The sequence below is a fragment of the Mustela nigripes genome, chromosome 13, assembly GCF_022355385.1.
Source record: "Mustela nigripes isolate SB6536 chromosome 13, MUSNIG.SB6536, whole genome shotgun sequence".
In the NCBI taxonomy this organism is placed as follows: Eukaryota; Metazoa; Chordata; class Mammalia; order Carnivora; family Mustelidae; genus Mustela; species Mustela nigripes.
In genome coordinates, this window is record NC_081569.1 from 81373196 (window position 1) to 81386269 (window position 13074).

General features: G+C 39.7%; 1 protein-coding gene across 2 annotated transcripts in view; it reads left to right on the forward strand.

The window, feature by feature from the left end:
* Positions 1-13074, forward strand: part of AKAP6 (A-kinase anchoring protein 6) — a 461709-nt gene that overhangs the window by 332547 nt on the left and 116088 nt on the right. For both annotated transcript variants that reach the window (XM_059373059.1, XM_059373058.1), the window contains one exon: positions 12093-12213. In XM_059373059.1, the coding sequence (XP_059229042.1) occupies positions 12093-12213 (121 nt within the window). The remainder of the gene's footprint in view (positions 1-12092; positions 12214-13074) is intronic.

Below are 13074 nucleotides of genomic sequence, written 5' to 3' on the forward strand. Positions count from 1 at the left end.
CTCTACTCAAATAAAAAAGAAAGAAAGAAGGCTGGATCAGGGGAAGAGCTTTTCAATTTAATCTGAACAAATGTTTTTTTGAGCACCTCCAAAGACAGACCATGGTCCCTGCCTTACAGTCTAGGAAGAAAGTGTGGCAGTAAGCCAGTATTTACTTGGAAAATGAGAGATAAGGGGAAGCAGATGTTGCTAGGGGTGCTCGGAGGAAGAGGGTAGGCTCCATGTGGCCAAGCTGCATATGTTGTGCTCTCCACACTCTGCCCCGCTTCTGGTGCTTGGTGTGTACTAGATGCTTAATCAATGAATGGATTCATAAATGAGTAGCTCAAAGTGATCTGGGGCTCAGAGAGAGGGAGCAAAGGTCTGGAATAATCAGCTGCCCGCTGGTTCCATCTGACCGTAAAGCAGAATGGAAAATTGGGGGTGTGTGAAAAACAAGGCTTGTGAAGAAGGTGAAGTCCTGCTCCTGGAGTTAATTATTGAATTCATGGTTCTTGACCAGGGTAGTGTGTGCATCAGAATCAACTGAGGCACCTTTAAGCTAAGAAATGCCTGCCTACCTCACCCCACTGAAAATTCTGATTCAGTAGGCAGGCACGAGTCAAGATATAAATATGTTCTAATGCCCACTTCCAGTTGAGAACCTTTGCACTAGTGGTTTTCAAAGTGTGTTCTTTGAGCCAGCAGTATCAGTATTTCCTGGGAATTTGTTAGAAACGCCAATTCTTAGTCCCACTCCAGACCTACTAAATTGGAAAGTCTAGAGCTGGGGACCAGCAACCTTTGTTTAATGAGTCCTCCAGGTGATTCTGATGCTGCTGTTTGAAAAACACTGCTTTAGTCAGTGAAGATTTTAGTTTAGAAATTAATTGAGAATGTGGAGATTGAATTGGAACTGAAGCCAGAAAGAATTGATGACCCATCAGATGAGGGGAATGAGGAAGAGAGAGAAAGGAGCCACTCTCATGTTCTAATTCCTAGTTCAGGGAAGAGAAAGAAAATAGGAGGATTTAGATTCAAATGAGCTTTGTGTCATTTAACATTGAATATTTGTTGAACAACTGTTAAGTGCAGGCTGTACCGGGGATGCATAGACAATGGGACGCAGTGTGTGGCAGATGGATGTAAATCAGGAAGACCTTCCAGAAGTGTCATGGAATATGCCTCATGGCCAGAAGTGACCATGAGAATGCTTCCTATGGAGTTAGCAGTGTGTACAGACTTCTAGAGCCAGTGAAGACTGCCCGGCATGTCAGTTTTGAAACAATATTCCATCAGTGGTGTGGAGAATAGATTGGCATGGACAAGAGTAGGCTTTGCTCCATTAAGATGCTATTCTAGTCATTCAAGTTAAAAATAGGGCCTGAACTAGGACAATAACAATGGAAGCTCAAAGTTTCCAATGGAAACTGAAGGAAGAAAGTTGAAGACAGGCCTTGGCCACCATGTGTGTAGGGGGCATTAAAGGAGGGGAGATTGAAGAATGGATTTCCATGATTTGGTCTTGTGCCCTTTGACAGATAGAAGGACATGTCACTCACTGAGGTGGGGAAGAAAAAGGAAGAGCAGGAGTGGAGGAAAGAATCTGAGTGTTCGAGACGTGGCTCTTTAGATGGTCTGTGGAACATCCAAGTGTAAATGCCCAGGGAGCAGGTCTAGAGCTCAGAAATGTTTGGGGCTCCTCAACCATGAACAAGAACAGTGTGGCAACTCTGAGGTAGCAGAGGCTTCGAGAGGTGGAACTTACATTATAGTAAACTACTCCTCTACCCAGATGGACATGACATTATCTTTAAGGAATGTTTGTTTGAAAAAAGTATGGGTAATCCGAACATTTTGATTTCAGTTGGAATCTTTCCTGCTATATTAAACAAGTCTTCCAAAGTAAAAGGTCCATCATTGAGGATTCCAGGTGGTATCTTGATTGGCAGGAATTAGGGCCATAGTCACCTGTTATTTTCTGTCTCAAAGTTACAGGTAAAAGCTTGTGATCCTAGATTTAGAGTGAACTAGGACTCCTCAGATAGCTTCCAGTGACATAAATGATATTTACCTTTATAGATACTCATTAATTCTCTCTAGTCTAATTTTTTTTTTAAAGGAGGAGAGAGTATCTCCTAGATTAAAAATTAAAGACTGGAGTTCTGGTTGGCATTTCACTACGTTTTAGCTGTGTAATTTGATTGGGACACTTAACTTCCTCAGAAGGCAATATCTCTGTCTGTAAAATGGGAATAGTTATCCCAGCCTACTTCGTATTCTTAAAATTTTTATTAATTTTTTTATTACCAGTGTATAGTTGACATACAATGCTATATTGGTTTCAGGTGCATAACGTAGTGATTCAGCAATTCCATACATTGAGCAGTGCTCACCATAAGTGTAGTTACTGTCACCATACAATGTTATTACAATATGGTTGACCATATTCCATATGCTCTACTTTTCATCTCTGTGTCTTACTAATTTTATAACTGAAGTTTGTGCTTAAGCCCCTTCACCTATTACCCCCTACTCCATATACTTTTGTCACACAGAAGTATAATAATTGAAAAGAAAATACCTAAAATACCTGTAATGTAATAGATATATAAAAGTTAGTTAATGAAATATACTTTGAGAAACTACTATGTTGCAGGGAGTGGTATGAGATGCTAGGAATGGAAAAGATACAAAAAACTTAAATCTCTGTAGTCCTGTCTCGTGAGGGAGAAAGACAAAGACACTGAGATACATCCTTATGAAACAGTAAAATTCAAGGTAGAGTGTACTACGGGGGTACCTAGGAGGTCTGCCTAATCAGGGAGTTTTTTTTAAAATAAAGATTTTATTTATTTATTTGACAGAGAGAAAGAGGTCACAAGTAGGCGGAGAAGCAGGCAGAGGGAGGGGGAAGCAGGCTCCCCACTGAGCAGAGAGCCCGCTTTGGGGCTCAGTCCCAGGACCCTGAGATCATGACCTGAGCTGAAGGCAGAGACTTAACCCACTGAGCCACCAGGTGCCTTGACCCTGGAGGTTTATGATGGGAGGGAATATCTGAGCTCTCATAAAAGGTGCACAGATATTAGCTATTAGAAAAAGGTTGGGTAGAAGGACGGTGAGGATGTCAGCTACAAGACTAACTTTGTAGGGAGGGTATGTATGTGTGAGACTATGTGTGTATTGAGGGCTTACTATAAATAACCATTTGATGTTGTTGAAGCAGAGGGACATGGAACTCTTTTTTGACTCTGCTTCCTGGGATCAGGAGGGAATACTAAGTAAGTTCTTAGGGACTTCTACTCCAGTGATAAAGTTCTAGAAGATACCTCAGTCTCATTGGTCATATGTCAGGCTTCCTCTGGCGATAGGGAAACTCGGGCAATGTCTGCAGATGGAGACATAGTCAAGGCCTATGCCCTGTATCTGAAAATATACAAGTAATCCCCTCCTCACAACACAAGGTTTTGGTGTAAATTTTACTCCCCAATACAAACAGGATATACAGGTAATTCCCAAGCACAACAGGCTGAACTAAATGGACTTTATATGGACAAAAGGTTAAGTTTGGCAGAAAGGATGAGGCCATTTTCCTTCAGAAAAGGAAGCATCTCTGTATTTCTATGAAAAAACATGCACAGATATCTATAAAGCATCACCAAAGGGAAATAATTTTGACAAATGAAAACAAATACATCACTATTTAAACTATTGTTTGATTAAAGATCAAATTTGGTTCTCTAAATTGATTAAGCAGTAAGATACACTGAATGATTTTAACCACCTGAGAAGGGATATAATCACCCTGGATTTTACTGCTGCAGGGTGATCGTCCTCACTTTGTGTTGAAACCGTGTCAGTAATACGGTTTCTGCAGGTAGACGAACATAGATGCCTACTCATACTCTTTTCCTCACACAGAATGACCATTTTGAATTTGTGCTCAGTGGGTGTTTTGGGAACATTGCTACATAAAATGTCTTCTTTTTGGTACACACCAGCCATAAAATGGAGTACTATCTCTTATTTGTGCTAACGTCGGTAATGCACTCACAGACCAATCACTAGGCAACCCAAAGAAACTTTACTTACACCACAAATTTCTACTTTCTTCCTCTGACTCTTGTCCTGTCTCAATCTAATGAATAGCTGATCGGTGTGCATTCCGTGGTTTGTTTTTTTGTTTTTGCTCCATCTTTTGTACTCTGATGTTATTAAATACTCAGATCACAATACATCATACACTCAAAAAGAGCAAGAGCTGTGTGGTTACCTTCTGGGTGACTGATATTCTGGGTATTATGCAATTATTAGACTAGGTCTTTCTGGGCTAAAAAAAAAAAATCTCACTGGTAGAAATGTACTCATCGGAGTCATGATATTATACCCTTTTAATGTGCAAATACATTTAACTAATTTTAGACCTGGACAGTCTTCCACTTCAGTGATCTAATGCCATCCGTGCCAGGATCCAGCAAAGGGCAAACCAGAGAGGCAGAAGCGTACTTTCTGGGAAACTATTACTTCCATGTTAAAAATAAGTCAACTAAGAAAGATACATATTTGTATCTCCCTTCCATGTTAATTTTTGTAGTGCTTTGGAGAGTTGATGAGGCCCACTAAAGAGGCAGAGAGATGCTAGCAGGGACAATTAGAGGGTACCAAAGACAGAGTTAATCTACCTCGTTGTAATGGGCAGAGCTTAACTCTTCTCATTAAAATGTATTCCTTTATTCATTCCCCCCATCTTCTTCACAAAGGATTTGAGTCAACTTACAAAAATATTTACAATAAAATAAGATAAATATTTGACTGAAATAAGTTAAGCAAAAGTAAAATGTGTGTCAGAAAACAAATGAATGCATAGTCTCTGCATGTTTTCAAGAGGTGTTGTAATTTGGCTCTCAATTTTCCATACTAAGGAAAAGAAAAAAAAGTCTCCTCCATCATAAAATTCATGGTGTCCTAAGATTCAAATTAATATATATCGAGGGAAGCACAGTTTCTTATGCCACTGAGACCTGAGGAGTTTCTCTGGTAGTTCTTTAAGAAGACAGGCTTCTGTGATACTACATCTGTACAAGAGAAATGAAATTCCCAGGGCAATTTGTAAATGTAGGTTGAAGAAATGATGTCAAAGCATAATTCAGTAAAAGCAGGTCCACAAGTAAGTAAAAACCCTGTGGTCTGAGCATAACACTCTCTGGGCAGGTCAGGCTCGGTGATGGAGATCATTCTAAGTGGGCTCTCCATGTTAATTCTGCTGCCAGCCTAATGTTAGAGATTAAGTGGCAGAGAGTAATTTCCAGATTATTTACTTCTTCCATGAACCCTAGGAGTAAATACTCTTTATTGCCTACTAAATCTTTGAGAACCAGTGAGGCCTAGTGTGGGGTAGTCCTTTGACAAAAGGGTAAGCTGCCCAGTTCACCCCGCTGTGCCAACAGCATGTGTAGATCGAGTCCCCTCTAACACACAGAGGATAACATGGGAAGATTTACTCTTTTCTTCTCTTTAAATGACATCATCTCTTGCTTTGTAGTATCCCTCCATTTGTGTCTGAATCACTACCAATTCTAAATTCTTCAGAATGTTTCTAGCTCTTTGGCTAGAACTTAGTCCAGTGTATTTATCTGGGAATTTAGATAAAGGTCTGACTTCCCTGACAGCCTCACAGAAGCCTCCAAATACATCCAGAAGTCTACAGTGATATTTCTAATTGATAGTTTCTAAGCTCGGAGGTTAGAATTTTGTTCTGCCCCATGGCTTTTGTCACAGTAACCACTGTTTATTGACAGGCCACCCATGAGTCCATGAGAAAGTGGGGCCAGTCATTAACAAATTTGTAGGGTTGATTTTCTTTTTCTCAGGCATTTTCACATGTATGTGGGCATATATGAGAGTTGAGAAAATTACTGCGGGAAAGAACTCCATATTCCTTTTTATTTATTAATGGCAAAGGCAGGCTGCTTTTCTCTTGAGGAAGTCGCTCATGAATTTTCATTCAAAATAGTAAATTAGTGTCCACACTTTAATATGTTTAGAGTGGAAAGGGATTCTACATGCAACTGTGCATATCAGATTCCATGTCTAGAAAGCTGAATTTTATTCTTTAATGATATTATGAGTGGGCCAGGTGCCCCTGTTCCATCTCCCTTCTGTGCTTACATGCCAAATGGAGTAAAGGGTGACGGGAAATTTGGATCTATGATTAGTATTTTACTTCAGTAAAATTCTTAAACCATATTTGTACAAGATTTTGTTACCACTACCTTTAGTGTCTTTTTTGAAAAACAGAGGCAAACTTCCTTGAGCAAATAATGTTAACAGTGAACAGTTAGTGAATATTTGGGGAAAGAATCAATATGCTAAAGAAGCTAGGAAAATTGGATCATTTAATAGGAGTCCCACTATAAAGAAGCTGGTATTTCAGGAATCAGTCCTGTGTTTTTGGATGTGTTTGTGTGAAATGAACCATTAAGCATATGAAAGATGGAGTCTTAAATTTAGCTCCCAAATATATATGACTCAGACTTAGTAGAAAAACTGCCAGGACTTTTTAGTGTTATCTTTTCTTCAACCAATAATTGCTCTATTTTGATGATTTCTTCATTTGGTTGTCTGTTTTAATCAAAATTCCTCAGTGGGCCAAGCTGAAACCTCATATATTCACACACACCTTCCATTGATTTCACTTGGGTGAAACTTTATCTTTTAAGCAAAGTTTAAGTTGAAATGTTGAGTTAATGATGCTCACTTTAAATACCAAAGGCTGAATGCATTTATGTATTCAAACACTTAGCTAGTCAAACATAACTCCCATCAGGGTTTAGAGGAAGGATTATTTCTTAAACTATGCTAGCCTTACAAATAATGTATTGCTATCCAATCTGCAGAAAAATGATACTGAATAAGCTTGTTAGTATTTTATTTCTGTGGTGAAAAGCCCTGGAATCTTTTTGTAACCTTGAAAAAGCAGAGTAAAATGGCAGACAGGATTTTGGGAATTTTTTTTGTCGATTACCCAGACTAGTTAACCCAAACTTAGAAATAAACATTAAAGAAAAATTTGCACATATATTACTCCATAGTCTTGTCTCCATGTCTGTTAAATTCTCTGTGAGTTAAGCATGTTCATAATTCTGCACGTATCTAATGAAAATGGACTTTGAGTTAGAAGGCTATTTCTCCTCATCACATGCATAAGCTTTCAACCTCCTCAAATGGGAATATTATACCTACAACAGTGTCCAACTCTTTTATTGTGAACCCATTTCAGATGGAGTATATGGCAATTTAAAGGAGAAGTATCCAAAAGAATACCATTTTGGTGATGTGTTTGCTTTATAACACTTTCCTAGAGTATTTATGAGTTTGCTTTGTAACATTTTCATAAAGAATATAACAGATCCATAGGCTACTGAGAAGTTATGCTTTGAGATCTTTTAACAGCGAATAGATTACATATTTGAGTGGAGGAATTAACACAAACCGAAACACGACAGAAAATTTTATGAGGAAAATCCCTCCAAAAGAGTAGTTCCCGTGTTTATATCCCTTATAAGATTGTGAGCCACCTGCCACAATTTCAGCTGCCTCTCTCTCTTCTAAAAAGAGAGACTAGGACCTTGTCACCGTGAATTCAAGAAAAGAACCTCGTTCTGAATTCAATCGATAGAATCAGCATATTCCTCAAAGGGATATAAAACTGTAAACTAGTTCTAGCTACTAGATAAATTCACTCATCTATGATCCTCTTGATAAATTCACTCATCTATGATCCTCTCTGTTTTCTTGTATAGTACCTGGCACTTTGCCTGGAAGACACCGTCTTGCACAAAATTACTTGAAAAACACTTCACACACCTTTGCAGGTAACATAAACATAAGAAAGTAAGCTACTTTCTTACCTAAGAATTTTCCTGAAATAGTGAACACACTTAATTGCATTCATTTCAGAAGCTTTTGAAGAATCAAGAAAGAAATTCTAGTAATTTGTTTGTGATTGGCTACGAAGTTACATATTTGATTTCACTAAATTTGTAAAGTTCCGAGGTCTTTTCTAAGCTGGGAATTAACACACGGCCAAGAATCTGAAATTAGGCACAAATGCTTAAAATAAATGTTTTTGTCTTCAGTATTAGGACCTTACAAGAATTGTTGTTTGGAAAACACTACTGTCGATTCTATACTAATGAAGCAAAATATGAAACCAAAGCATTTACTGTAGCTAACAAACTCAAGCCTACATATTCTCAGCTAAAATGAAAATAGACTAGACTGCAGAAAGGGGGAGTATCTGTGTTAGGTTCATTTGCCTCTTGTGGGTCTTCTGTGTAGACTCCCTGAGAAGAAAGTTGAGGTACATTTAACTAGAAGAAATGGGTTTTTGTTCTAAGCCCCTTGCTAAAGGGAATCATAAAGCTCCATAGATAGAAAGGTATGGTTAAGAGCCAGTGAAAAGATGTCATCGTTCTGAGTATTTTACCATGTAATGTATGTTTGGTTTATTTCAGTCTCCTTAATTTTCAGTGTAGAAAAGGGGAAGATGTAGGAGGAATGGAGGGGGGAGAGCTCACCTCAATTGAGAAGCTACTGCACATAATCTGTAAGTAAGAAATGCACCATTATCATGGACTTGAAGGCAAAACCTCACCTTCAGAAGGAGGGACCAAGCCTGTCTGTGGCACGGGTTGTGCTGGTAGTGGCATCGGGGGAGGAGACCCTATTGTCTCTGCCACATGCTGCTCTTCTGAAGCCACTCTTGCCCAACTAAAGGTTTGTGGCTTCAGTAGCTACCTTCACTCATCATCGTTCACCAGGTGCTATGCTGAGCACTAGAAATGGAAGATAAATTCATTTCTTACCCTTGAATTGTTTGGGCCTAATCAAAATTTCTTTTCTGCATGCACATATGAAAGAGAAAACAGGCCCCTTTATTCTCCTTGCTGACTGATAGTTTTTATGAGACATTCTAAGCACATAATTTCTTGGTAAATAAGGGGAAAGCTTGCTTCAAGATCAGAGGCCCAGTTCTTTAACACAATGCTTATAGCATCCCCTAATAAATTAACATCATCACTGGGGAGCTATCTCTTGGGGTAAATGCTGTTTTTCAGATTTATTTCTCTCCCTTCTTTTTTCTAAGATGGCATCTGGGTTTATGTGACCTTGTGATTCTGAGGTGTGATGAGTTTCCCTGGGCTCACCAAGGCTCTTGGGTAGGGGCTGTCTGGTTTTGTTTGAATGGATTTTGCCCTAGGTATTCCAAAGTTGATCCCCACAGAGCCCATGGCTGTGTTGTTATCTCTTGCTTGGTCAGGAGGTATTTCTGCTGACTAAGCCTCATCTCAACCCCCACTCACCCTGCCAACTCTGTGAGGTCTGGCTTCAGAGGCCCCCCTGCCTCTCCTTGGGGTCAGTGTGCCTTTGTTGCCCTGCCAGCACCTCTGTCAGATTCACTGGGTGAACTCCTAGAAACCTCTTGGGTGGGGAGGGTCAGGTGGGGAGTGAGAGAACAGTGTCCTCATCCAGAAGATAAAAGAACAGGTAGCAAAGGGAGTCCTGACCAAAGTTCTCTCTGATTGTAGTGTTCCCACTCCAGGTGATGGTGAAGTCTCTTCCCAGACTTCCAAGCAGTAAAAGGAGCTGACATCCTGGTGCTTTTGACTTTCCTTTCAACCTGTCTCACATACCTCCTCTCCAGGTCTTAGTCCAAGATAGGGAAGGATCCACATTTTAGCAGGAGCCCCTCTTGCTTTTATTTCTGTCTTATTTAAATCCACTGATATGGAAAAGGTGAACTTTTCTCTTTATTTCTCCTTTGCTATTTTTACTATTCACCAGAATCATACTTCCTTAATTTGGGGGGTGACATTTCCCTTTTTAAAAAATTTTTATTTATTTATTTGACAGAAAGATAGGGAGAGCCAGAGACTACAAGCAGGAGGAATGGCAGAGGGAGAGGAGAAGCAGACTCCCCACTGAGCATGGGTACAACATGGGGGGTCCGTGCCAGGACCCTGGGATCATGACCAGAGCTGCAGGCAGACGTTTAACTGACTCAGTCACCCAGGTGCACACCCACCCACCTCCGACTTTCTCCTGTTTTTATGGCTAAAATGTGGGAGGGTGCACGGAGAGAGAAATGATGACTGTAATTCAGGTGGTATTTCTAAATGACTGTCCCTGTCCTGTGAGCAAATCCTTGTTAGTCATTCCTTATTAGTCGCTCAGAGTTAATAAACAAAGCTTGGTGGTTTGTCCCTGTTACAGTGGTTTTGTTTGTTTTTTAGTATTTTGAAATGGGATACTAGTTCAGATTTCTCGTGTTTGCTGGAATTCCTTGCTATTCAAAGCAAGGCCTGAATGCAGAATCTCAGGCCCCACCCTAAAATTACTGAATCGGGACCTGCATTTCAACAAAATCCTCATCTCTGTCACGTGCACATTAAATCTGAGAAACCCTGCTCTAGGCCACCAGAGCCTTGCTGAAGCTTTTGGTCACATCACCGGTGCCCAACATCAGCATTCAGTTAAACGTCAGTTCTACGTGTCAGCCAGCGAGCATCCTTGCCCCTGGATGCTTATGGTCTTCATCAGTAATCTTTGTAATTACGGTAAGATAATTAAAATAAAACAAGCTGTTCTAGATCTAGTCTCCTCGGTCACCAGACACACCTTCAGTTTTCTTTGACAGATCGATTAAGATTAAATTAAATTATGAAAAGTGAATGTTCATTTTTGTGGAAAGTAGCCATTTAATGTATAGAGACAGGAACAAGGTAGTAATAAGATACTCACTTGATAAATCCAGATTCATACTTGAGCCCGCTGCTTTGCTGGTTCTGATAGGGTTTTGCTCTGTTACAGTTTGGCAAGGATGTGGTTTCTTTTAGGGAGATGATTTTGGGGGGAAGGACAAAGTCATAGTTTTTCATCCTGCACTTTCATTTTCTGATCACAGTGTTTTAGAAGAATCTGGGCTTTACTTATTCACCAGGCTTTCAATAGAGAATCACATTAATCCTTTTAAGCTCCTTATTCTAATGATTTATTTTGTTGAAAACCATAGTGATCCTCCTTTGAATTTTAATGATTGCTGGCTATTCAAAGATTCATTGTTTTGACTTCCTGTCCTTACCTTTGTTTCCTACACGTCTGTGGGGAACACCTGTCTAATACTGGATCTGCCCCTGGTTCTCACCGGCTTACCAGAGTCACTCAAGCCTATCTCTGAGTGTTAAGCTGAAATGCTGGCTACTCATCCATGACAATAAATGTAGGATATATGTTTGCAGAGATAGGCAGATAGACAGCAGAGGGACAAATAAATGATTGAGTCGTTTCCTGGGGAAAATGATATTTCAGATCGGATAATAAATTGTGATCGTTGTAGAGAAATTAGTTGAATTAGTATTCTTTTTTTTTTAAGATTTTATTTATTTATTTGACAGACAGAGATCACAAGTAGGCAGAGAAACAGGCACAGAGAGAGAGAGGAGGAAGCAGGCTCCCTTTTGGGCAGAGAGCCTGATGTGGGGCTCAATCCCAGGACCCTGAGATCATGACCAGAGCCAAAGGCAGAGACTTTAGCCCACTGAACCACCCAGGCGCCCCTTGAATTAGTATTCTTAATCATAAATGTATTTCGGATGCGACATCTATGAAAATCTAGTGGGCAAGAAAGAGGTTTGAATTTTGAGGGTGCTATTCTGACCCAAAATTCTGGACCCTGTTCCCTTCACAAGGCCCCGACCCTTCATTTCTCAGTCTGTTAAATATGGCAGCACTCTCTTCCAAGGACATAATAGTAGTCATTTTGTTCAAGTGCTGTAAATCCTCAAAAAGGGTTAGTGAATGGAAATAGTCTTGATACATCTCAGGTATGAGCCCTGGAATAACATGTTATGTTTTCAAAATCTAAGAAATGCTATGTCAGAGGCTTGAGTTTCTATTTTGCCCACAGCATAACCACACCGAGAATTTTTCCCTTCTCTTTTCACAGGTATCACCTAGATACATCATGGGTTTTCAAGAATATATTATTCTAATATGAGATTTTAACAACTACACTGTATTTATGCATAATACATTTTGTGCCTTATCTTCAGGCTTCTGGACTTTGATTCGGAATATCAGGAGCTCTGGGATTGGCTGATTGACATGGAGTCCCTCGTGATGGACAGCCACGACCTGATGATGTCAGAGGAGCAGCAGCAGCATCTTTACAAGGTTAGAGCTACCCTTCTTGCCTTTACCTTGCTGTGGAAGATCTGATTAGCCTGACAAGTCTCTCTCTCTCTCAGGATATCTTTGCGTTCATTGTATGTATCATGGTGTCTATTAGAATTCCCTTCCCTGTCCCCAAACTCATTTCCATCCCTTGTGTGCTGACAGGCTGCACCGACATCATAATTGCAAGAAAGTTCCCTTTATCACATTCTATTTGGTGTAATTCTATAGAAGGACAAAGATTTATCTCCAAGATGAATAGCAATAAATGAAACCGCATTAATAAATAGACTGAAACAAAATGAAGGATAAATGGACTGGTAACATTTAACAAAATGTGTTTTCATTGGAGCACTCAGGTGGATTCTATCCACCCCTCAGATCTTTCCAGAGAAAAAAAGAAATTTGCCTCCAGTTTGACTTGCTACTTCCAGGGTACAGGGATCATTCAATTTAATGTTTATTAGTGATACACAGAGCAGACGTTGTCATATCAACTCAATACATTTGTGTGTGATTTAAAAAAACTGGCTTGGAACTTATATATCGATTGCAGGCAATCCATCTAATAACTATCTATATTGTTCTTCCGTGTCTGCTAATTCACCCTTAGCTTAATATGTTTTACCAATTCTACTTAAATAGCCTTAGAAGTTCTTACAAAACAGCTATGTGATTTTGACTGAAAAAATGGTTGCAAGATTCACAGCGTCTGCAAAAGCTGTCGGGGAGGGTAGAGGGACTTTCCACTGAAATATCAGATTGCAGTAAATCTTCCTCATTTAGGCAATTTTTATTGGAGTAATTCTGACAGTTGTCATCCTTGAATTGCTTTGAGCATATGGCATATTTCAAAGAGCA